The 25,363-nt window shown below is 31.5% G+C and overlaps 1 protein-coding gene across 5 annotated transcripts in view; it reads left to right on the forward strand.

The window, feature by feature from the left end:
* LOC108909242 (heterogeneous nuclear ribonucleoprotein K) overlaps window positions 1-25,363 on the forward strand; it is a 231,069-nt gene that overhangs the window by 173,712 nt on the left and 31,994 nt on the right. For all 5 annotated transcript variants that reach the window (XM_018713505.2, XM_018713504.2, XM_018713503.2 and 2 more), the window contains 2 exons: window positions 976-1,048; window positions 24,736-24,849. In XM_018713505.2, the coding sequence (XP_018569021.1) occupies window positions 976-1,048; window positions 24,736-24,849 (187 nt within the window). The remainder of the gene's footprint in view (window positions 1-975; window positions 1,049-24,735; window positions 24,850-25,363) is intronic.

Raw genomic sequence — 25,363 nt, forward strand, 5'->3', positions numbered from 1 at the left:
ATATTATCCGCAGCACTTTGTAGTTTTCCTTATTAAAGATAAGGCACCATTTACATACAATTATAATTTACCGCTTCGCGTTGGTAATTTAATAATGCCACTAATTAATATATATGTACTTTAATTTCAGACGTTTGTTCCAAGCGAGTTTGTGATTTAATACAACCAAGGTATCTAGCGGGATAAACAGCAGTGGATTCAGCTTTCCTAAATTATTATAAATGTCGTCCATCAATTGTTTTTCAGCTAACATTGCACCGGTGCCCGACGATGTCATACTCGAAAACGCGTATATCATTATACGAAGATATGAAATCCGGCTTTTCTCGTTCCATATAAAGTCGCAATTATTCTTAGTTCAAATCCCCGCAATACGGTATTGATGTGTTTACTTGGATGTATGTTACATGTACGGTCCAATCCGGGGAATAGATTTTTCAATTCTTTTGCGTAACATTTACAATAATATATTAGAGATATACATTTATTACATGATCTTCAGGGTTTCATAATCTAGAATATTTACGAACACAAACAAATGTTTGAGAACCACTGATTCAATCAGTATATAGTATCAGAGTACATCAAAATGTTTTAAAACTTTAATATCTCCATTTTTTTATAGTTATTTTATAGGTGTTGCGTTTTGCTTAAATTTTATTGTTTTTGTCTCAAACTTAAATTTCACTTTATTTTTAAGTAAAATACACAGGAGCATTGAAGCATTTAAATAACAACCAACCCATCACTAACTTCCATTATTAATAAGTCCACCGATGTTTTTTTATGACAGACATTTTCCATTAACCCCCAAAGAGTTACAGAACCCTGTTTATTGCTGTTTTAAAGTTAACATCTCGTTACGAATGGAGTTGCGCCCAATATATCGGCCTTAACTTTAACTCCACGACTTCACAACTCCCTGCGCGCCCCTGGATACTGTGCCCCTTAAGGTTAATAAAATTTTGTTTACAGGATGTTAACGCTGTCTTCGGACCTCGATACTATTTGCAACATCGTCAGCGATGTGGTGCCCAATTTGGAAGAGGTGAGTTTATGCCATTTTTATGGTCTAATTGTAGTTTACGATCGATTGGGGTGTTTTTTTTATGTAGTAGAACCGCATATATTTTGGTAACGAGTCTAAGTTTAGTAATTTCACCGTTAAAGAGGATAATATCTTTTTTTAGTTAGTTACCTGTGACTATCAATAACACAACTATCATTTTTATTATGTACAGAATAAGTGGTTTGTCTGTGTTGCAGTATTCACCTTCTGGCTGAATTTTATCTTGAAATACGTAATACATATGTAAAGAATGCTGTAGATATTCATGCAATTTTAATTAAGCGCAAAATAGGTACTAAATAACAATGAATTCATTCTATTTTTGTGGTGAAGATTTTGCATAAGTAGCCGAATTAGGTAGAAAATTATGAAAAGTATCGTAATTAATGATATATTTCATGTTTTCCTACCAAATTCGGTCACTTCTGCCAAATCTTCCAATCTTCCAGTTTAGCTAAATAACGTCAACTGATTATAACAAAATGTGCAGTGAAATTTTTGATAAAATTGGACAAATATAAGTCTATTATTATTATTTATATAAAAGAATCGCATTTATTGAAGTTTAAGATTTCTTGCAATAAAATGCGAAACTCTATATAAATAATATTAATTTATTTAGCTTTTTAAATAAATCAATTAATATTAAAAACGAAAAAATAACCAAGCATATAGAACATGCTTAATAGAAATTATCGAATAATTTTATCGATTGAAAAGCGAGCCAAAAAATTAGAAAAATTGAAATAAATGGAAAAATTGAAGACTCATAATAAAAACACTTGGAAAATAGTGATTAATGCATATTTCCAGATATATTTTACTGCAATAAACCTCGGGAATTACCGAAATAATATACAGGGTGAGTCAGTTTTTTGTAGACAAACTTTAACAGGAGATAGAACGCATGTTTTTAAAAAGAAAAGTTCCTATAAACATATGTCGTAGAAGGCTTCTCTTCCGAGATACAGGGTGTTGAATATATTTTTTTTTTCTCGAATTTTCATTATAACTTATAAACGAATGCTTAGATTTTTTTCATGTTTGGGGGATAATGCTTATTNTGGGGTGTTTTTTTTATGTAGTAGAACCGCATATATTTTGGTAACGACTCTAAGTTTAGTAATTTCACCGTTAAAGAGGATAATATCTTTTTTTAGTTAGTTACCTGTGACTATCAATAACACAACTATCATTTTTATTATGTAAAGAATAAAATGATTTATCTGTGTCTGCAGTATTCACTTCCTCACTGAATTTTATCTTCAAATACTTAACACATATGTAAAAAAATTTGTAAATATTCATGCAATTTTAATTATGCGCAAAATAGGTACCAAATAATAATGAATTCATTCTATTTTTGAGGTCAACAAGTATCGTTAATTACGATACTTTTCATGACTTTCAACAGAATTCGGTCACTTCTGTATAATCTTATAATTTGCCAATTATTGACTTTAAAGTCATATAGTAATTATCTTTTGATTTGTACATATGAAGCGCATTTATTGAAGTTTAAGGTTTCTTGTAGTAAAATGTGAATCTCTTTATACAAATAATATTAATTTACTTAGCTTTTTTAATAAATCAATATTAAAAATGAAAAAATTACCAAGCATATAGGCTTAATAGAAATTAAATAATAATTTTGTCGATTGAAAAATAGAAAAAAGAAGTATATTTTTCCAACCAAAAAATTAGAAAAATTGACGAGACTCATAAAAACACTTGGAAAACAGTGATTAATGCATATTTCCAGATATATTTTACTGGAATAAACCTCGGGAAATACGAAAATAATATACACTATGGTAGGATCATATTTGATGCAAAGTAATAAATCATTGGCCGTCAAGGGATCCAGTGCATTACAGTTTGAAGGGGTTTAGAAATTGAATAATTTCTTTGTGCATTATAAAGGGATGAAGGGATCAGTTCACGTCTAGCACCGCTGTTCCTACAAAAATCGCTTTATTCTCATAAACTGTTTATTTTAAATGTAATTTATTATAAATCCAATTTGTTTTTTAAATTCCACATATGTACTATATTTTACCTCTGTACGCGCCACTGTTTATTTGTTTTTTGGAGGTCTCTGATTTACGACCAAGGTTAGTGTTTGACGTATAATCGACCACTTCGTACATTTTTATATTCAATTTCATTTTAAATTTGAAATGGTTCATCTTACGCGTCCTAAAATTGATGACGATTTTCCTTTGAATAAAAAGCCACAATTTTTTGCTCTACTTTGCATCGGATACGATCCTACTGTAGTCACAAAAATTAGAGGATACAAAAAATTCCTAAATTCTTCGACAGTTTTCAAATAACTGTAATTTGGCGAAAAATGGACGTAGCAATAACAAAAAAAAAACAAACAAATTGAAACTTGAAGTTTCTGGTTTCAGGATCTGAAAGTCAAATATTTATATCGTTGACCACCTTTAAGAAATAAAGCAATTTTTTGAAAGCTTCAAAGTAGCCTGTACAAGACATTCTTATCGTTCTTTGATAAAAAAAATTAGATTAAAAAAAGGTAAAAATTTGCGTACTTTGAAGGAAGGTCGGGTGCTTCATCGGGGAGGAGGGGGGTTTTTGAAGCAGTACGCGGGGGACCCTATACTTATCATGTTAAATAATCATTGCTGCTAATGCAAAGACAAATTTTCTTTGACTAGAAAGTAAGTAGATTGAGATATTTGTTTGTAGATATTGAATAAAATCGAATTTAAAATACTTATAATTATACAGGGTGTCCCGTTCATGTTTCAAAAGCAGTGTCGCCGATAAAGGTAATTGGTGGGGTACAATCGAAGAAAAAGTATGTTAAAAGTCAAAATTTATTACATTTCTAAACGATTCTGTAAACTCCAAAGCATACTACAAAAAAAAGGTGTAATTATCGAAATTCGGTAGCAGGTACCATTTTCGAGAAAAATGAAGTTGCATAGAAATGGGGGACAATTTCAGTATCTCCTGTAGTATTTCGAGTTTGCACATTTATTTAATTGTGCAGCTGTTTTGTTATGTATGTCTCCGAGTTTGTTTCCTAATATTTTTCGGTTTTTATCACTTTTTTTAAGCATTCATGTCCATCAAGAATTCAGTCTATTCAACAATTGTTTATTTTAGTAAAGGTAGTGTAGTAGTTTACAAAATGCAACTTCATTTTTCTCGAAAATGGTACATGCTACCGAATTTCGACAAGTATACCTTTTTTTGTAGTATCCTTTAGAATTTACAGAACCGTTTAGAAATGTAATAAATTTTGACTTTTAACATATTTTTTCTTCGATTGTACCCCTTCAATTACTCTATCGGCGACACTGCATTTCAGAAAGAAACCGTTGGCACATCATCTTTAACGCACAGTTGATGTTTACTTGTGTATAAATTTTGACGTTTTTATCTTTAGCCGATTTTTAGATAATTAAGGGAAACCATTTGGAACGTAACAACTTCAACACACTATATCTCGAAAACAGAGCGTCTAAGAAAAAAACTTTACATGAACTACCCCTATTATTTTTCCATGGGGAACTTGCATAGAAGTTTTTTTGAATCATGAAAAGGACACCCTGTATATTTCCATCTTTCAATTGTTATTTTTTTACCCAAAATTTATAAATAAATGACACAAATTGCAGCAGAAACTTGGCAACAGCGCACGAGTGTTATTTGGCAGTCCTTGTCATGTATATAGGTATACGATGCTATACAATCGCTCGCACAGCTGATTGCTTTAACCTATAAAATGTCGAATGAAAAACAGTGTGGATAGAAATGAAAATTTGTAACCAAAAGAAAGTATGAGTGCTTGAGAATTAGAATAGAAAATAGCAAAAGTAGGAAAAAAACTGTTGAAGAGAAGATTGTGGAGCCAGAACCTCCGCACACCGTTCGAGGGCATCAACTAATCGACAGACATTTTTTGCAAAAAACTTTTACGTATTTTTGATTATCTACAAGCTACGCGTGGAAAAGTTTAAATATGATTTAGTTACGTGCATAAGTAGAGTACTACATGATGCACTTTTGAGAATACAAACGTTCCTTATCAGACAAGGGTTTAAAGCGATTGCATTTATGAAAGTATAATACAATTTGATATATGTAGTATTAAACTGTGATACGATGTTATTGCAGCCAAAATATTTAAAAAATATACTGAAATTATTGAAATGTTAATAGTAAAATGTCATAATTTATCAAAATGCGTAAGATTGTTATATGCGCTGTATTGCAAAGTAGAAATATTTCATTGTTTATATGCTACTAGTATTTTTTATCTCTTGTATTGAAAATGTATCGTATTTTATAAATAAAAAAGATTTTAAAAAAACATACTCCATTTGAAAATTTCCCATTTTATTTTATTATTCCAAATTGAATTACACAAATAAACACAAGTTGAATGTAATTTCGTCTTACCATTTGTATTTTTTTACCGTAATTCGATTGTAAGGATATATACGTCATAACATTTCTCATCATGTTAAATATTCAAATGTTTGGCTTTAATTAAATACAAAAACAAAACGATAAATAATTCTCAGAATTTCATTTCGCTTTGCAAAAATAATATATCTCAATAATACGATTAAGAATTTTCACTAAACTTAAGATAACTTTAGAAATAATGAATAGACTAAGAATATTTTCGGGTTTTCTTTATCCTTTAGAATTCTAGGGAAAAAAGAAACTGTTTTTTTTTTCGCGCATAATTCTTCCTAAAGCTTTTAATCTCTGATTGTGTGATACGCGTGATAATAGTAGAGCTGACTATAACCTGTAAACCTGTAAAAAATGCATATTAACACATACCATAATGAAATAACAATAATTTCGTAAAAATAGATGGTGTCAACTTGATATGTCAATGAACGATGTACTTCAGCCTGTATATTAGTAGTAATTAAATTATATCCTTATAAATCAATATCATTGACCTCCAGACTTTTTATTCAACTTCCTCCCAATGACAAATATTGGATTCCAAACAAAAATCGGTGTCAAAAGTCTTGTGAGTAGCCGTTGTTTAAATTTGCACTGCTGTAAAGCGGATGACATCATTCTTTCCATTTTAATGAAAGGCTTACCTCTCTTCGTTTTAATTATATTTGAGTATGCTTTGGAGTGTTTCACACATATACGGTCACACCCCTTTTTCGTAATAAGCTTGTTAATTAAATTCATATCTGCATTGGAGAAACCTGTTGGTTATTATTCCGGCGACTTATTAGAAATTAAATAAATAAACTGTTAAGGTTGACGACCAAATAAACTTTATTATCCTATGTTAATTAAAATGTGCTGTAGGCTTTTCTCACATACTCTAAAACAGTTTTGTAATAGTGGTAAACGTTTCTGTTAAAACAAGTTTTGACTAATTATTATAATTATTATCAATTTTTTGTAATTGCTTAGAAATTTGATTTTAATATTCATTCAAAGTTTCGTTCTACGGTATGGCTATTTTCTTATGACCTGTATAAATGCTCTACGTTAAATGTTATAATTATTTTATAATAATTTCTCTGTACTATCACTAAATTAATTAAAATCAATAAAGAGGGTGATTCAGAATTTACCCTAAAAAAATGGTGAGTGTACAACAAATGTGAAACACAGAGAAAAATAAAACAGCATTATTCGTTTAAAACCTATTTGTACTCCACTGGAAAAGTAGTTGACTGGATTGATGCAAGAACTCTTTCTACCGAGCAGTAGCTCGACAACAAAACGGGGATGCGCACGCGATACACCTGCCAAAAATCTGACAAAATACAGCTTTATGGCAAGTTTTGGTTTCGAAATTTAACGTCTCTACAGGAAACTTAAGAAATAATGCCAATTTCTTTTGTAATCTAATAATCACAACCCCACAAAAAAAAAGTATCGGATCTTGTATTCAGACCACTGCATTTCCATGTATTTTTTCCGCTGAATCCGAATCTTCCTTCAGATTTGGCCCAACGGGTCTGAGTTTTCGGGGAAATTCAAAAAACAGGTCAAAATTCACAAAAAACGTAATTTACGAAAGTTATAAAAAATTAAATTATTCTACCAGCTCACTAGACGTATGATTTTTCACTGGCAATATATCTCAGCCATTGACAAGTGGTCGACAAATTGCCCAGCAGTGCAGTGCAGCAATGCGGAATTTGGTGTGATTCAGGTAATTTTAATTTATTATAGGCACCTTCTATTAATCATTGATATTACAATTGTGAAAGGGAGAAATAATATTATTACAACATAGGATGAGGACATAAATAATTAAAATATGTTGGCCAAATGAACATATAAAATTTTTCTACACATTATATACAAATTATTATAATTTTTTACCTTTAGCAGAAAACTTTTTTAGGGGCGCCTATGAAAGTCATTAAATTTTATTGCCATGCGTTTTTTTTATGTTCAACTGACTTCGGAAAGACTACTTCATTTCAAAGATTTGTTCCGAAACAATACAATTTTCTTTTTAAAAGTTATGTGAATAGATGAAATAGATCAATCATCAAATCTGTTGAACAATTTAAAAAGATTAAAGAAAACATAATAATTTGGAGTAAGTTTCCTTCAAAATACAGTTTGTGTAAGAAAGAAGATAATATGAGGATTACCGCCATATTAAATATAATAAAAAATACTCGTATAACTAAAGTATTAATTCTATTATTTTGGAGAATATATCTGACATGAAGTGATATTAATTAATCTTGCTCCACAGTCTGCCAAAAGCACAATCTGCCACTAGTTCAGTCTTTCGTCTGGGATCGATTTTCCCTTTGAAATTGTATGAAATGGAATTTCTTAGAATAGACTTCTCTTGTAAACGCTTTGCAAAGATTTTGCACGGGAAACCACGTTCCAAATATACGGCTCGACGAATTTAACCGTCAAATCGTCGAAATTCAAACGAGATTTACGTAGATCGCCCAGAATTTCAACTGCACAAAGGCGGCAGTGTATCTGATAGATAAAATATTTTACTTTAACGTTTTCCTTCAGTTTTTCACTATCTGGTTCGGATCGTAAGAATGCAGCTGTTGGAGCACATGTACATCTTCATATGGACTAAATCTATATGAGATAGACACGAAATTCGTAGAAAATAACGTAATTGTTCAAGAATGATTCTGTAATATTTGTTTTTAACGTTCTGAACTATAGATATATTAAAGGTGATTTAATAACTGGATTTAAAAAAAAAAAACATAATTTTTTATCGCTTATTCTAGTATATTATTGATTATATTTGTGTCAACTAAAAAAATTTCAGTGAATCAAATTTGGAAATGGAAATTACTCTCACTAAATCATGATTACCTGTGAGTTAAAAGGAATTGATTGATTATGTTCAAATGAAGGATAAAGTTCAATATATCTCCTTCGTTTTATTATTGCAGACGAATTGAAAAATAAACGGCAAGAAAGAACTTCAAACAGATATGAGATTAATAATAATAAAAAATAATTTATTACTGCTATAAAATATGTTCTAAAATATCTCGGCGAATGAGATATAATCTACAAAGACTAAGAGGCAGAGGACGATTAACATTTGTAGGTGCAGTAACATACGAATGTGAGCTAACAAAATGTTGAGAACAATATTGACATTTTCATATTTACTATTGTTATATCATATATGTATAGAAAAAAAGAAGATAGATGTTGCTAGGAAGTAGTTGAAAATAAAATAAAAGAGAGTGACATATAAAAAATTATTGAACTGTTAAAAATATATAGTGTTGTACTTTTAAAAGATAATAAAGGAGAGAGAAGGAAGTCCGAGTGATTATTTGTAATAGAAATTTAACACAAAATTCGAAAACGATCTGTCTTGTGAACGATATTAGCTGTTTACTAGATATTCAGTGCTGGGCAGGACTGTAGTCCGCATAGTACTTAGTTGTTTCTCCCAATATCAATAGTTAAAGCTCTCTGAGGACAGGGATGAAATTTGAGCTAATTGATTATTTAATTGGTAAGGTTAAGATGTGCTGAATTCGTATATAAATACGTCAACTACTGACAGAGATACTGGAAATCAACATTACCAATGACCCCGCAAATTAAGCGCCACGGGTATTTTTAAAATTAATAATACTGGAGTTCAGTAATTACAACAAAATATTAAAATATAGGTCAGTTTTACAGAATATAATCTGGTTTACTTGAAAGGTACTCACCAGTAAATAGACTAAGGTCTTGTCATTCGATCTCTATTTGTAATTTCTGGTGACATCTTGAAGAAAAAATCTTCCATATTATAAAAAACGAACGATTTTCGAGTTTAACTTTTTTAAATTACGTGACTGTTGCAGTACACTTCAATAAATTTAAAATAACTGTTATTACATGTTTCGCAAGAAATATGATTATTAAACGATTTAATAATGACAAATTCGAAAAATCCTTGGTCTAAACATTTAATTTTTTAGAGCTATACCTTCCGCCTCCTCTAACAAAATGAATAATTTCTACGCCAATACTTCTTCTTTCTTACTTGCGTGAGTATGTGTTTGATCGATATTACTCTAATAGTTTTGAACAAAAGCATTTTTTCGGTGAAAACTCAAATTACGTAATTATCACAGATTTTCAGTTAACCAATGACCTACCCGTAAATCCCTACCAACTGCATGAACAAAGCTTGTTCACATCTATTTCTTTAATTTTTCTTGAACCATGCTGTTGAATCCATGAAATCTCCATGCTGTTTTTGCTTAAGAGACTACAACTTGTCCGCTAAAATCACAATTTGCTGGATTTAAGGTTTAAAGCTTTATATAAGTATTAAACACTTACATTTGATTACATTTCATTTATCATAGAGAATTGAAGTAATTAGAATTGCCCACCTGACTGAGATTACTCCACTTTCCATTATTCACAGTTATTTATGTTAGAATTTAGCTCTAGTAGAGATGAGAACAAAGTAAATACATTTTAATGCTTTCGATGTTACGATGTATTCCACATTACTGTAACAATTTTTTGTAGGAAACTACAATACTTATATAAATTTTCAACCTTTTAATAAAAAACAGCCTCACCATTTTATCAATTCTCAAACTATGATATATTTTGTAATAAACATATTTTTATTGATAATGTCAATTTAACCTTTACTGTTGCATATGATTGCCTATTTCATTTTCCCAGAATATTTTCCTATGGAAAATCTTACTTTTTCGCACTAATATTTCCAAATTGTCTAATATCTATAAAGAATTAACTTTCTGAACAACGTTGTACTTCAAGCAAATATAGAAGACTGTATAAATACGGAAATACGTTTGTAAAGGAAAAACACTCGATATCCAAAGTTTTATTTTTTTAAATCAATACATATGCCTGTCTTATAAGCGGTGAGTTACCTAATTATAATTGAAATTCGCTCAATTACCTGTCAACAACAGTACTTTGCATTTCGTACAAAAAACGGTATTGAAAAATAGAATTGCGGAAAATGATTTTCGTTACAAGAATCTAGATTGGCGATCTGTAAAAGATGTTGGCAGTTCCTGTAAAGCTAATAAAATTAGAAGCTTCGGTCAGATAAAATTAAGGAATATTTATCATAGCATAATAATTCAAAAAATATATTTATATCAAATACATTATAGATTATCTTAATTAACAGTCTTTTCTGATGACTAATATTTATTTACACATTTCTTTCATAGTGTGTTATTTTATGTTCAACCTACAATGTAGTTAGAGAATGTTGACTTCTACTAACAATACCTTTATTTGAACAACTAACGTAACTGTAAGATAATCTTTTTTATACAGGGTGTTCCTATACATGGAATTACCACAGACTTTAGGTGTTAGAATAAGACGTCTTAACTAAACTTAATTTTTTTGATTTGAATAAAATTTGGTACAACCGAAGCAATTACATTTGCAGATGTTGAAAAAATATCCTCACCCTTAAACGAATTTGTTCATATTTTTGCAGATGACCTTACAATTTTTCTTCGTGTATTATCACATAGGCAAGGACTTTTTTTCAGGTTTTTCCTCCTAGTATCTTATTCGTATTCGTAACAGTTTTCACGTAATTTATTATTTTATCATTTTCCATACAAATCTAATTATTATGACCTTATGGTATTTACCTGATAATATACATTAACTATTGCCTTATGGAGCTTAGAAACTTGTAATCTACTGTTCTTTCTAGCAAATTATTTTCAATTTCCAGTTTCAGTTAAATAAAAGAAAAATTAACACGATTTGTTTCAGAAACATTTCAGATGAGTATAATAATTTTTATATTGGATTATTTATTTTTCTAAATATTGACCATATATATATCGGAAAAGGACAATAGATTTTCAGTTTTTGAACCCCACAAATGAAAATTTTTTATTGTTAAATAAATCAACATTTTGATAATTAAATCACATTTGTATCGGAAATGCGTTTATTTGTGATCACTAATGTAATATTAATTACTGGAAAACTGTAAGGAATTTAAAAAATGTAAGAGAAGAAAAACTTAAAAAGTGTCCTTGCCTTTATGATAAAATAAAAACGGTTTGTTGCAAGCTCACCTGAAAAAGAATTGGGCATTTGTGTTAATGTAATGTGTCAAAAAGTAACATCTATATCAAATTTAATTTAAATTTGTCAAATAACGTTTTACAGTTATTTCCATCAAAATATAATTTTTTGCCAGTTTTGACACCCTCTGGCTGGAAGTCAGTTGAACATGTATAAAAACGCCTAGCAACAGAATTTAATGAGTTCCATAGGCGTCCCTAAAAAAGTTTTCGTTCTGCTTGTTCCCTCTCAAAAGATCTCCAAAATGCCATGTTGTAATGATATTAGTCAACAAAATATCCCTTTCGCAATTGTAATATGAATGATTAATAGAAGGTGCCTATAATACATTAAAATTACCTGAATCACACCAAATTCCGCATTGCTGCACTGCACTGCTAGGCCATTTGTTGACAACTTAACTTACGGCCAGGTCGCCCAGTGCGGCTGTGTTTGTGCCGTGTTTGCCCGCGCGCTTATTCTTCAACTGGACCACCAAAACTGTATATGGGTATGGTTAATTAAATATGGGAACAAGTTTTTCAGATATTTCAATGCCGAGTTGCTGCGTCAGCAACCGAGCCTGGTACATACTGCCAACGTCTCGGTTCTTTAATTGAGATCGGAAAGACTATAACCGTCTTAATTTGGTCCCACAAATCTGTAGTAGTGTCATGTACACGAAATATTGCACCACTCTGTATGTAATGAATAGTAAACTGCACTTCTTTATTGATTATTAAAAATACTTTTTCATAGAATCTAGAAAATCAAATGAATTTACCATCATTAATAACTTTTCATTGTTTCTAAATTCAAGAATGATAAACTACATTAACAATAATTTAAAAAAAATAGTTGAAGTTCAAATTTTTTTTTTAAAGTACACAACTCTTAAAAACAGGAACTCTAGAGATGTAGACTCCTTGAACTTTGCAACTCTTTAAAGAATATGTCAAAATATACAGCGTGTATTGTTTCAAGGGCCACATTTTCAATTTGCATTTTCAACATGGAAAATTCCTTTTTTTATGTATGGTTTTAGGTAATATTTCCAAAAATGTAGAGCTTATCAAAATGTGAGATATTTCTAATTGCACAAAAGTAGGTTATAGAATATATCCCTTCCCCGATTCTAGGAAGTGATTTATTTTTTATTTACGCTTTGACAAAATACCCACTTAAGTAAAAAAAAAGTATGAAAAGAGCCTAAATGGGTAGTTTGAAACACTATCAGTTGATACATTTATTTAAGTGAGATTTAAAAGGAGTTGGTAAATATGATCCCAGTTAGCTTTCATATGATAATTATCACGAAATTCGCTAAATATATCTCGGATGAGCCCCAACAGTTTGTTAATCTGCTGCTCCGTCCTATTAATCCGGTTAGGTATATGCTCCAAATTATAAACTTTCAAATTGACTTTGTAACATTGTGACTAATTGGATAAAATGGTAATTATTATTTAATGGCCCATTAGTGCGGTATTAATAATACCAGTACTGATAGTAAAGTTTAAAATATATTGTTGGCTGGTGCAATCTGACAAATTATTGTTTTAAGTCTTGTTTTGGCCGACGGTCTAGAATCGTTACCCGACTATGTTCTGTCTTCCTTTAAATGAACGAAATGATCAACTAATTTGAACACCTTTGCAATAACTTTGCAATAATTTGTCAAACGTAAACAAATGCCGCATCGTGTGTATGCTGCACATCGATACTTTTAAAAGTATTTCCTCATTTGCAAAATATTCGCTAAATCAATTTATCATGTGCTGCTATACATACATCATGTGTATGATATAATCTATAAATTTTGGCCAAACATTTGACAAGTATCCGTATAGTCACTAGCCTGCTATTTATTTATTAATTTCATATACGTATATGTACGCTAAAAATATAGGTACACGTCTACAAAATTTTGACATGGGTATGAACTGCAACTGTTAATAAAAACAATAATATAAATATATAAATGTATTTGTCAATACAAAAAGATCCCATTCATGTCCTTCGTTTCTTTAACATTGCTATTAAAGTAAAAGTACGCTTGTCATTTTTGTTTTGATTATCCTTTAGATAATTTTGTTCCAGCGCTCCAAGCATTTTATCGTAAAATTTTATTTAGTATCTTCATAACTACAGCAGGAAGACCTGACAGTGATTGGTGATCAGCGGCATTTAAAGTATGATTATATAACATCTGGTTATGACAGTTGGAAAAAAATATACTCCTTATGCAACTTGCGTAGATGTAATACGTGAGACCATCCTAATTTTCAGCCATTTGCAAAGTGTTAAAATTCACTATCTTTGACATAATTAAAAATAATATTTTTCTTGCTTGATGTCCATTTTACAGTATGACACCTTTTATTTGTCAGGATAACAAAGTGGAAACACTTTGTTATCTTAAATGATGTGAATGAAAATCCGGCTTTTTAGCACCCTTATTGCAGAGTTTAATAAAAGCCTTTTAAAAGTGTTCGTTATTTGATAAAATTTTATATTTTCTCAAACCTGCAATCCTCTCTAATGATCCCTTTGTCTGTTCAGTTCAATTTTACTAAACTAAATATTTGATGGAAGTATCATGTTTTAAATTGAAAATCCATTAAATTTGTTAAAAGTTATATACGAGGTCTGTTCACTAAACAACCGAACTTTTTGAATTGTGCGTTAATGGAGATATTTAGTGACATGCGGTTGGCAGTAGTGCGTTGCGCATAACCTCTGTAACCACATATTTTTGCATTGTTGATGTCTCATTTAGTTTTCGTGATATTGTTATTTCGGTGCAACGTGTTGTGACGATTTTTGAAATGTGCGATTTTCTGGAACAACGATACAACGTAAAATTTTGCCTGATTCTGGGGAAAACTTTCACGAAAACGTTTCAACTTTTGAAACGAGCTTGATGCTCTGGGTCGTAAGCAATGTTACGATTTAATAGTGGTCGTCAGTCATTTGAAGACTAACTTCGATCAGTAACGCCTTCTACTTGAAGTGATGACTCCCACATTCAGGAAATCAAAGATCTGGTGGGTGCAAATCGCCGTTTGACTGACATGCCATGAAATTTTGACTGTGTGCATCAACTTCTAGCAAAATTTGTTCCTGCTTTGATGACTGAACAGCAGAAAGGAAATTATGTGGGCGTTTGCCGGCTACTGCTTCAACAATCCAATGACGATGAAACATTCATTCAAAGGATCATAACGGGAGACGAAAGTTGGATTTACGGCTACGACACTGAAACAAATGTTCAATAATGACAATGGATTGGCCCCAAAAAAGCATGTCAGTCTCGATCGAATATCAAAATGATGATCACTGTTTTTTGACATTCGACTTTAATGGAATTGTGCATTTTAAATTCTTCTCAAGGCGTCATACAAGGATTACATTAAAAAATCCGCAAGAGAGACCTGAGTTGTCGCGAAACAACTCATGGTTATTGCACCATGTTAATGCTCCCGCGCACTCAGCTTTGTCAATTCGTCAGTTTTATGCCAAAAATCAGATTACTGTGCTCCCTTACCCTCCTTACTCGCCAGACCTGTCTCCTTGAGAGTTTTCTTCCGAAAATAAAGTCATGACGCCGTTTTTAGACTGTTGATGGCATGAAGGCAAATTCTTCAATAAACTTTAAAGTCCGTTTCAAATGAAGCTATCCAGAACTGTTTCGCGAAATGAAATTAAGTTCGGTTATTTTCTGAACAGACGTCGTATCTGCAGTTACATCCATCGATGTTTCATTGTCAATAAGAAAAAATATACGTATTTGAGAGAGAGTACCAACAGAAATTATACAGAACAGCCATATAAACTCTAAAAATGTTTTGGAAATAGAAATAAACCGGTAAAGTTCTTTTATTTATCCCTAAATATTAGATATCCTCAACTGGATGTAATATTTTTTTAAACCTGTACAAATTTGCATAACGAAAACCCTCGCTAATAATAATTAAGTTGGGTGCATGTTAATAGCTATTTCAATCTACCACTGTTACAACGTTTCGCTCATGAGTCATTCTGTTCCGACAATGTTATTCAGTTAAGAAAATGTTTTTTAATGTAATTTAAAATATGTAGTAAATTTTGCTGCCTCTTTGTTATTTAAATTGAATTAAGATATGCACGTAATTTGATGAATGTCTGAAAGTTTCAAACCCTTCGGTTGAATTTAATTAGCACTTGTAATAAATTTTGTATTTATTTACTGAATATTTCTCAAAATTTACTGATAACTCTAATAAAAATATTTCATCGCTTGTGATATCAGTGCCAGTATTACTTTAAAATCGGTGTTAACTGGAACAAATTCCCTAAAATGTTTTTGTTGAACTAAGTAATATGCATTATGTTTCAACGACTTCCAATCTCCGAAAAGAAAAAATCCACAATAAAATAGATGTTAGCGAGCTGAAGAAGAGACTAGGCTGTTCGACATCCGCCCTGAAATTGTGAAATGACTGCAGCGGAAATTAGAATTTGTCTTTGTTCCTTCCTTATACGTGATATTTACTCTGTGATTGGCATGTTGAAGTCAACTCCAGGTACCGAAAGCGTATTAGAAACTTAATTGACAAAGTTTCGGAAAATTAATTTTATAAACAGTCGATAAGGAAAAATCATTATACTCATTTATGCCAAAGTAAGGATTTTCTGACGGTTTAGTTGATAAGAAAGTGGCTTTTTGTATTTTTTCCGATAATGTCATCAATTTATGAACTTAGTTTCAACTGAACATGTTTTTTTACATATGTATCTAAAAATATCTGTGAAACTGAAATTATGAGATAATAATAATAACATAACAAATATCATTTATCTGATTATAACAGTTTAGTATAGAATGTATATGTCACTAAGTGGAAACAACTAATGAAATAATAAATTGTTATAGTTCATTTTTAATTAAATTGAACATAAAATTAGTAGAAAACATATCATGTCCATATTGAAATGAAATACACAATTTGTTCACTTAGAAAAAAAAATATTTTCATTTCTTATTGCGAATTATAATAATTCATATTAAGTAGGGAGAAAAATCATATTTGCATTACTACATTTGCTCCATTTTATTTGTATGAAACAAATTTCATCAAATCTTTTTGTTGTTGCTGTTGAACTAAGTACAAGTATCCTACACTAGAAAAAAATCATGTATTCTATACGATTATCACCTTGAATCTATAAAAGTATGTGTGATATTGTGAAGGATTTGGGCGTCTACTTCGGCAATGACCTTAACTTCAGGCAGCACTTTAATAATATTGTATTTTCTGCCTCAAAGACACTTGGATTTACAATGAGAAATATCAAATCATTTAGAAATACTTATGCTCTAAAAACCAACATTATGCCTCTAAATAATCAACAATTAGTTTTCAAATATTTGAAAAACCCGAAATTTTGGAAATCCGTTTTTGTTTCATGTCGGCCTTGTCTGAGGTGATATTGAAAAAGGAAGAACACTTTCTCATTGCCACTGTTTGCCCTCTATTGAATGGCATAATCAATTTTTATATGTAACGTTTCGTCTCTCCAGGACCATCAACTTCATTTTTTTAAATACCACCCTAGAAATTTTATTACACTTTTTGCAAGCCTTCATGACCCGCAATACTGTACTGCCTCAACTCGAACCAGATCCAGAAATTTCGTTTTTTTTTTTTTCAAATATTTTGAAAACTAATCATGTTAGCCTTGATTTTTTAGAGGCATAATGTTGGTCCCCTGATTACGCAACTTTGCCCCCTTTTAAGCTACTTCGTACCTCTTACCGATTCCGAGATCCCTGTAATGAAAAGCGAATTTGTAATTTATATTTTTTAGTTCCAAGATTTCAAAGTTGGTACAAAGGTCTTCTCATTGTGCATACATCTCGCAGCAACCTTTTGATAAAATCACCGGTACGTGTATTGGCTAGCAATTTTAATGCAATTTCTAGCGAATGACATTCATACCGATAGTTTTTACAAAATTAAACGTTGTAGATTTACTGCTGACATGTTTATTTAAGCATGTCGACATCTATCAATAACACAGGCCGACAATTTTCAGAACCAGAAACCGGACCTAGTATACCCGAAGGACTTTGGTGCGCTGATAATGAATCCGAGCCCATCACCCTAGGTTCTCATGATATTCTAACCTCAAAGTGGAAAAATCGCGGTTTTTCGCTATATTCGGAGTCAGATTACAACGTGAATTACAACCCTTCTAAACGCACTTCGATTTTTTTTTTAATTTTTATTCCATGGAGATATGATAGATTGAAGTTTAGTACTTCAGCGATTTCGTTACATGGAAAATTTAGGTTAACCTGTGGTGGGTTTAACCCTCGCTGGTTATTGCGCATTTAGGTTAACGTGTCTTAGGTTATAGCGCATTATGATGAACCTGTCATGAACTTAGCATGCCAATGTAACAGCGTGTATACATGTATCTACTTCATATACTGTTCAATTTTAGGTTAGAAAATCTTGAAATATGGAGATTATTGAGCCGGTGTTTTCAAATTGTGACTCTATATCTCGTTTTTGGATAAATTTAGTTTATTTCCATGTTGTAACGAAATCGCTGAAGTACTAAACGTCAATCTATCATACCTCTATGGAAAAAAAATTTTCAAAAAAATCGAAGTGCGCTTAGAAGGGTAAGAGTGGTAGTTTGAGATGGATTAACGCGATTTTTGAAAAAAAATTATTCACATTGTAATCTGACTCCGAATATAGCGAAAAACCGCGATTTTTCCACTTTGAGGTTAGAATACCTCGAGAACCTAGGGTGATGGGCCAATTCTGAGCTCACCAAAATCCTTCGCGTACACTAGATCCGGTCTCTGGTTCTGGACTTTCGTAAAATTTTATTTTATGTATTTTTTTGTGATTTTTTTATTTTCAATATCTTTCGTTTTTCATGCGTTTCCTGTAATTGGGTACATGTATACCTGTTGGAATTTTAAATAGGACAGGATTTTAAATAGAAACCATAAACGGAATGGAAACCATAGAAAAAAATAAACAGTAGATTAAGTAAATATTGTAAACATAATAACGATAACATNCCTATCACCCTAGGTTCTCGAGATATTCTAACCTCAAAGTGAAAAAATTGCGGTTTTTCGCCATATTCGGGGTCAGATTACAACGTGAATTACAACCCTTCGAAGCGCACTTCGATTTTTTTTAATTTTTATTCTATAGAGATATGATAGATTGAACTTTAGTGCTTCAGCGATTTCGTTACAACATGGAAAATTTAGGTTAACCTGTCGTGGGTTTAACCCTCGCTGGTTATTGCGCATTTAGGTTAACGTGTCTTAGGTTATAGCGTATTATGATGAACTTGTCATGAACTTAGCATGCCAATGTAACAGCGTATATACATGTATCTGCTTCATATACTATTCAATTTTAGGTTAGAAAAAAAAATCGAAGTGCGCTTAGAAGGGTAAGAGTGGTAGTTTGAGATGGTTTAACGCGATTTTAGATTGGCCCATCACCTCGAGAACCTAGGGTGATGGGCTAATTCTGAGCTCACCAAAATCCTTCGGGTACACTAGATCCGGTCTCTAGTTCTGGACTTTCGTAAAATTTTATTTTATGTATTTTTTGTGATTTTTTTATTTTCAATGTCTTTCGTTTTTCATGCGTTTCCTGTAATTGGGTACATGTATACCTGTTGGAATTTTAAATAGGACAGGATTTTAAATAGAAACCATGAACGGAATGGAAACCATAGAAAAAAAAATAAACAGAAGATTAAGTAAATATTGTAAACATAACGATAACATCAAATAATAACTTAAAACAAATTAACCACAGAATTATCAACAAAATAGTTTGTTTAATGTTCATGTCTTCAATATTTGTTTAATTTTAAAACTAGTTTATTATAGTGAAATATTAATGCAGAATTATAGTGATTCAATTTGTCATTATTACTTTAACAATACCTTTCAGCTTTCCTTTAAAACAATAGATTTACTATGTGACTAATTTTGTTGTCTCTCTATACAAAGACCAACTTTTATTACAAAAATTTAATTCAAAATAACTTATGAATTATTGGCTTCAGATAGGGTCTTCCAAATACGTATTGCATTTAAGAAGTTGTGCATACTAAAGCTAACACTCTGTATGGTACGTTGAAATGATAATTTAGTTTAGCAAATGACTAATACGTTTTGAAAAATTTTTCGCAAAATTTTTAAAAACAATAGTCCATGAAATCGGGATAAAAACCACCATGTATGGTGAATCATCAAATATTTTGTACTAAAATACGAGTGTGGTGTAGTTTAAAATGGAACATATTGTATATACCTACGTGCAGAAATAAAAATTAAGAACAAAGTCAGCTTAAATTTTTAAAAATACCAATGACATTTGGCAGCATTTTCCTAAATATATACTTTTTAGATTATTATCAAATTTGTTTCATATTTTTAAACAAAATATATAACTACAACTACTGAAAACTTGAAAAGAGAAAAAAAAAGAATATTCCTATTATCAATGTGGTTTTCGATGAATTCGTTATTATATCTAGTAGAACATTTTCAGTGAAGTCTCTATCCACGTCTGGTTGCCCTGTTGGAAACTGATCAATAATGGCCCCACAAAGTTCCTGCTGTACTAGATGTATTGGCAATAAATGCAACAGATTAAATAACAGACATCCCGTTGACCCACACAGGCGTGTAATGTTCACGATTGTCGCGTAAATTGGGATTTGATATAAATTTAGTTCGTACCTAAACCTAAGAGCAAAAGGGGAAAAGGTGCAATCAATGTGTCTCTACCATTCGACTCGTTGGTTACTTTAACACAGAGTTTTAGTTCAATCGAATAATGTAATTAGTTCAGAGCCGGCTTTAAGGTTTTTGACTTTACGTACTTAATGAAATTTGTAAATAGCGGCAAATTATGTGACTATATAGTCCTTTCATGAACATTTCAACAGCAGTAAAGAAATGCATTTAAAGACTTAATTTCAACATTGTACAAAAATGTTTTGCAGATTTAAATACAGTGTGGCGCTCTAAAAACCAAAATATTTAATCTTGTTCCTTTTAATTTCGATTAAATTATAATTTTGCATATCCAGGCTTAATATAATACGTTTTTGTGTCAACCATTGAAATACATTTAGAAATTCCTTTTTTAAAAATTGTTACGCTAAATCGGGTACATTGTAGAATCAAAAAAAAAATATGTATGTAATGATTACATTCTTATTTTTTAAATGACATGTCTTAATGTTGCAATCTAAAGCACAGTGTCACATTCAAAAACTTGGTATAATTCCACAGGCAACTGTTTTTAATAAAAAAAGATATTTCACTTTTTTGGACTATTAAAAACATAATTAATGATATCGTAAAAAAATAACTACTCTGTGGACTAATACCCGGACTGGAATTGGGGTAGCCCAGGTGGCTAAGGCGCGACTGACAAAACTTCAAACTGAATTGTCTCGCTTTCAATATGCCTCACGTGAGACGACCGAATTTTTGTTACTACTAAATGTATATGTGTGATGGCTCTACCGACGAATGATCTTAGCGATTGACTAAATATTGCGGGTGTAACTTAATGCTAGTCAAGTAATTAATCCACAGAGCAGCTGTTTTCTACAATATCATTGATTCTTATAACTTTGATAATATGTATCTGCAGATTGGTAGGTCACTCTCTGCCAGTTTGGCTGTATTATAACACAAAAAAAATATTTGCAGTATTTATATTTTTTTGCAATCAGTATTGTCCAGTTCTTATGTGCATGGTTAAAATAATAGACTTTCAGTAACCATAATATAGTTTACTAGATTTTCTGAAATTTTGCCAAATGAATAACTAGTATTAAAATAGGTTGGGTTAGGTCATGTATAATTTAAATTATATATAGGTACATGTATCACTGCATGAATGCAATACTTTAGTTAAAATTCCTGGTCGGAGATTAACTCTCCTGTGCATTATTATTATCTATTTTAATGCACCGTGCAGATAAATATAGAATTTAATCAGTTGTTAATATTTTCGCGTAAATTCATTAAATCTTCTTTGCAAATATAATATTGTTATGTTTACTAACGTAGCCCAAAAAAAAATACATTAAAGTATTACAGGCCTTCATAAAAATCTTAGAAGAGCATTTCATTTTTTTATTGATGCACTATTGATACTGAAAAATAAATGTTTACAAGCTACGTGATCCCCGAGCTTATGCAACCCAACATTGCGCGACTGGTACTGGTAACAAAAAATTCCCAAATCTTGACGTCACCAATATTAATGATTCGTTAGTAGCGGCTAGAGCGAGGGGGGAGGCTCTGTGACGCAGTCCTCTCCTAGGAATTTTTATAGTATAGAATATAGATAATTAAATAGATTAGCCTTATGAACCACATTAAAATGGAAATGTTAAAGAACCCCGCAACTATCCTTATGGAAAAACCGGTCCCGGTCTAATGGTACGAAACTTTGCCGAATTATAGTTTTCAATGTGTCGATCAAAAAAGTTCATGGGACCTAGGTCTGAAAAACTACTGTTCTGAAGCTACAGCCTTCTGAGTTTATCGAATCCACGTACTCGATGACCATCAAGTCCAATGATTTACGGGCGAGTAAAAGCAAATATTTCTTTACAAAGTGACCAAGCTGGGTGTTTGGTTTATCTGTCATCAGCAGATATGCAGATGACGGATAAGTGTTCAGCATGCGTAAAAACATAAGATGTCGCTCAAGCAGTACGTGTCGCTATAGCTGTTCTTCAGTAGGTGCTTCACCGATTTTCTGAAGACTGAAGGATGACACAGTAAGCTATTTTGACCACGGATTCGCATTCAGCACACGAAAATACATAAAAAACAGCCAGCTTGGTCACTTTATAAAGAATTATTTGCATTTACTTGCCCGTAAAACATTGGACTTGATAGTTATCGAGCACGTGGATTCGATAACTTCAGAACAGTTGTTTTTCAGACTTAGGTACCATGGACTTTTTTGATAGACACATCGAGGACTATCATTCGGCAAAGTTTCGTACCATCCAACCGGGACCGGTTTTCCATAAGGATAGTTGCGGGGTCCTTTGTAATTTATGCAGTCAGTTTAACTCGACTTGCAAAATTCATTGGAAAAACACTGAATACTTGTGCTCTCGTAGCTCGCCTCTAAATATAGAGTGTTTACAGCAATGGTAATGGTTACCATGCAGCAGTGAAAGACAAGTGATAGCAGCGCATATTTACTATGCAGTTTGAGCTCTGTTTATTTTACCCGCAACCAAATATCTATTTAACGCAATTTATTTACATGTGTGACTTTTAAAGATTGATAGCAGTTAATTTCAAAATATCTGGATTTGGATGTTTATAGAAGCCAATATGAAGAGATCAACAAATAATTTTACAAAACAAAGAAAATATGTTTTTTCTATCTATGCTTAAGGAAATAAAATTATTGTTCCAAACAAAATTACTGGTCACGTGACTTGTAATCATTTATGAAGTAGTAATCCTTACCTATCTACAAAAATTAACGCCACCAGAGACGTAACACAATAAATGTGGTAGCTCCAAATAATATTTTTTTAATACTGCTCTGTTTTTGCTAGCTACTTCGCTATAAGTCTTTGTTCGAACTATGTTTACATTTTCTAAAAGAAAAATATTTTCTTATGAGATTTGTTGCCTCTGAAATCTACTATGGATTCCCGTTAAAACATGAAAATCTTTGGAACTTAAATGTATTAAATCACTGAGGAGTCGGGGATGTTGTTCTTATATTTTGAGAAGCGTAGAGTACCATTACTGACCATTTTAGACATTATATGTTCATATAAACTTATTTTCACTATTTTTATGCACAGAACCGCTCTTCCGAATATAAACTTTCGAACGCTCCAAAGATTATAAGAAATAGCAAATCCTTAAAACTTGATTTTATTAAGTATTAGAGATATAGATAATCACATGCGTATGAATAAAGGTTATGAGACAGTCGAGTGGGTTGGGACTTTTGGGGCCTCAAAAAAAAATAACACCCTTCCTTTATACATCCAAGAAATACTTCATACTCGAATAACAATTGATGTTAAATAAAATAGTTTCAAAGGGATATTATAAGGGCTGTAAGTTCTATGGAGTCCTAAAATAAAACTTCAAACCCTAAACACTTTTTCGTTTGATTCTTAAAAAAAAGACCACGCAGTCAGCGACCTACCGATATAACATTTCAAAACCTAAACACTTTTTGAAGCAGCCCTCCTGACTACGCACATGCAGTGATAGAACAAGTCCAGGGAGGAACTAGAGCAACTTCCTTTAATTTTTCGCATAAAAAGATCACGGAGAACATGTAAACATCAGAAAATGCGCCTTTCCTGTTTTGTCCAGCAAATGTGTAACGATACTCGATAGTTGTGATTAATGCTTGTGTTAATAGTTTCGTAAAGGCATTCTGCGGGGTGTGATTATGTTTATAGTACCGTACGCGATTTTCTGTACGTTCAAAATGCGTGCCAAATTCAGGAAGCATAAAATAAACATACGATTTAAAAATGTCCTTTTTTATTATTTTGAATAAATTGTCAGTTTTCTTATACCCTGAAGAACACTTATATAACTGGTACATTGAAGAGATATTGTTTCTAACTTGCTTAGATTTTCTAAAATGCTGGACCAAAAATTGCGCATATAAACGCCCCCCTTAAGTGACATTTATAACTAATAATCCTATGTAGCGTTACTTATCGCGCGAACCGTCTTATTTTTATTCAAGGGTTTGTGGTCGAAGCGTTGTTATATCCTTTCTATTACACTCTGTATATTTTTTGATAAATATTTTGTGATAATACACTTCGGAATAATAACCGACTCTTAAGATATTTTATACTTATCGCGGTATCTGAAAACAATAAGTTTTAAAGGAAATTTCGATGCCCCTATGAAGACATCATTTATCTTCCTTTCGAGCTGTGTACCCAAAAATAGCCCCGAAAAAGTGTAGTTTTCTGGGCTCACCCGTGATACGTCCGTTGATTTATGGCCCTGTTTTCTTTTTCAGAATGGCTCCAGACTGAGTAACGGAAATGAACTGGATATGCGCATGATGATACACCAGAGCCAGGCGGGGTGCGTTATCGGAAAAGCTGGACACAAAATCAAAGAAATCAGAGAGGTAAGTTTTTTTTAATTTAGTATTTCATTTACCCAAGGTAGAGAATCGACGGGCGGATATTGCGTTAAAATATTGAATTTGCCATTCGCGTGGCGTCTACCAAATTGGATGTTTAAATCAAACAGTATCGATTCGTTGGAAATTGGATATTTAAAATATTCAATGCCGGAGTTTATAGTCATTTCATGCTGTTTTAGAAACGGATGCATGTTCAAGGAAAAATATTAATATTTAGTTCGCTTTTAGTATAGATTTTTTTCAAGGTTTCTCATTATCGTCACCAAAACGATATAAAAAGTTGTATTTTGATCGCAAATTCGTACTGGCCTGATTAACATTTGCTTTTCTAGTTTTTTTTTATAAAATAGTACTTTTTGGTTAAGAAGTTCTTTTAAAATCAAGCAGGTATAGTTTCCTTTGTTTTTAATCAAATCAAAAGTTAAAAAACAATAAAAATTATAATATTAAATTCCAACAAAAAACAGTTTGACAAATATTTGACTCTGTACTCTTT

Source organism: Anoplophora glabripennis, unplaced genomic scaffold, assembly GCF_000390285.2.
Source record: "Anoplophora glabripennis isolate ALB-LARVAE unplaced genomic scaffold, Agla_2.0 scaffold431, whole genome shotgun sequence".
Classification (NCBI taxonomy): Eukaryota; Metazoa; Arthropoda; class Insecta; order Coleoptera; family Cerambycidae; genus Anoplophora; species Anoplophora glabripennis.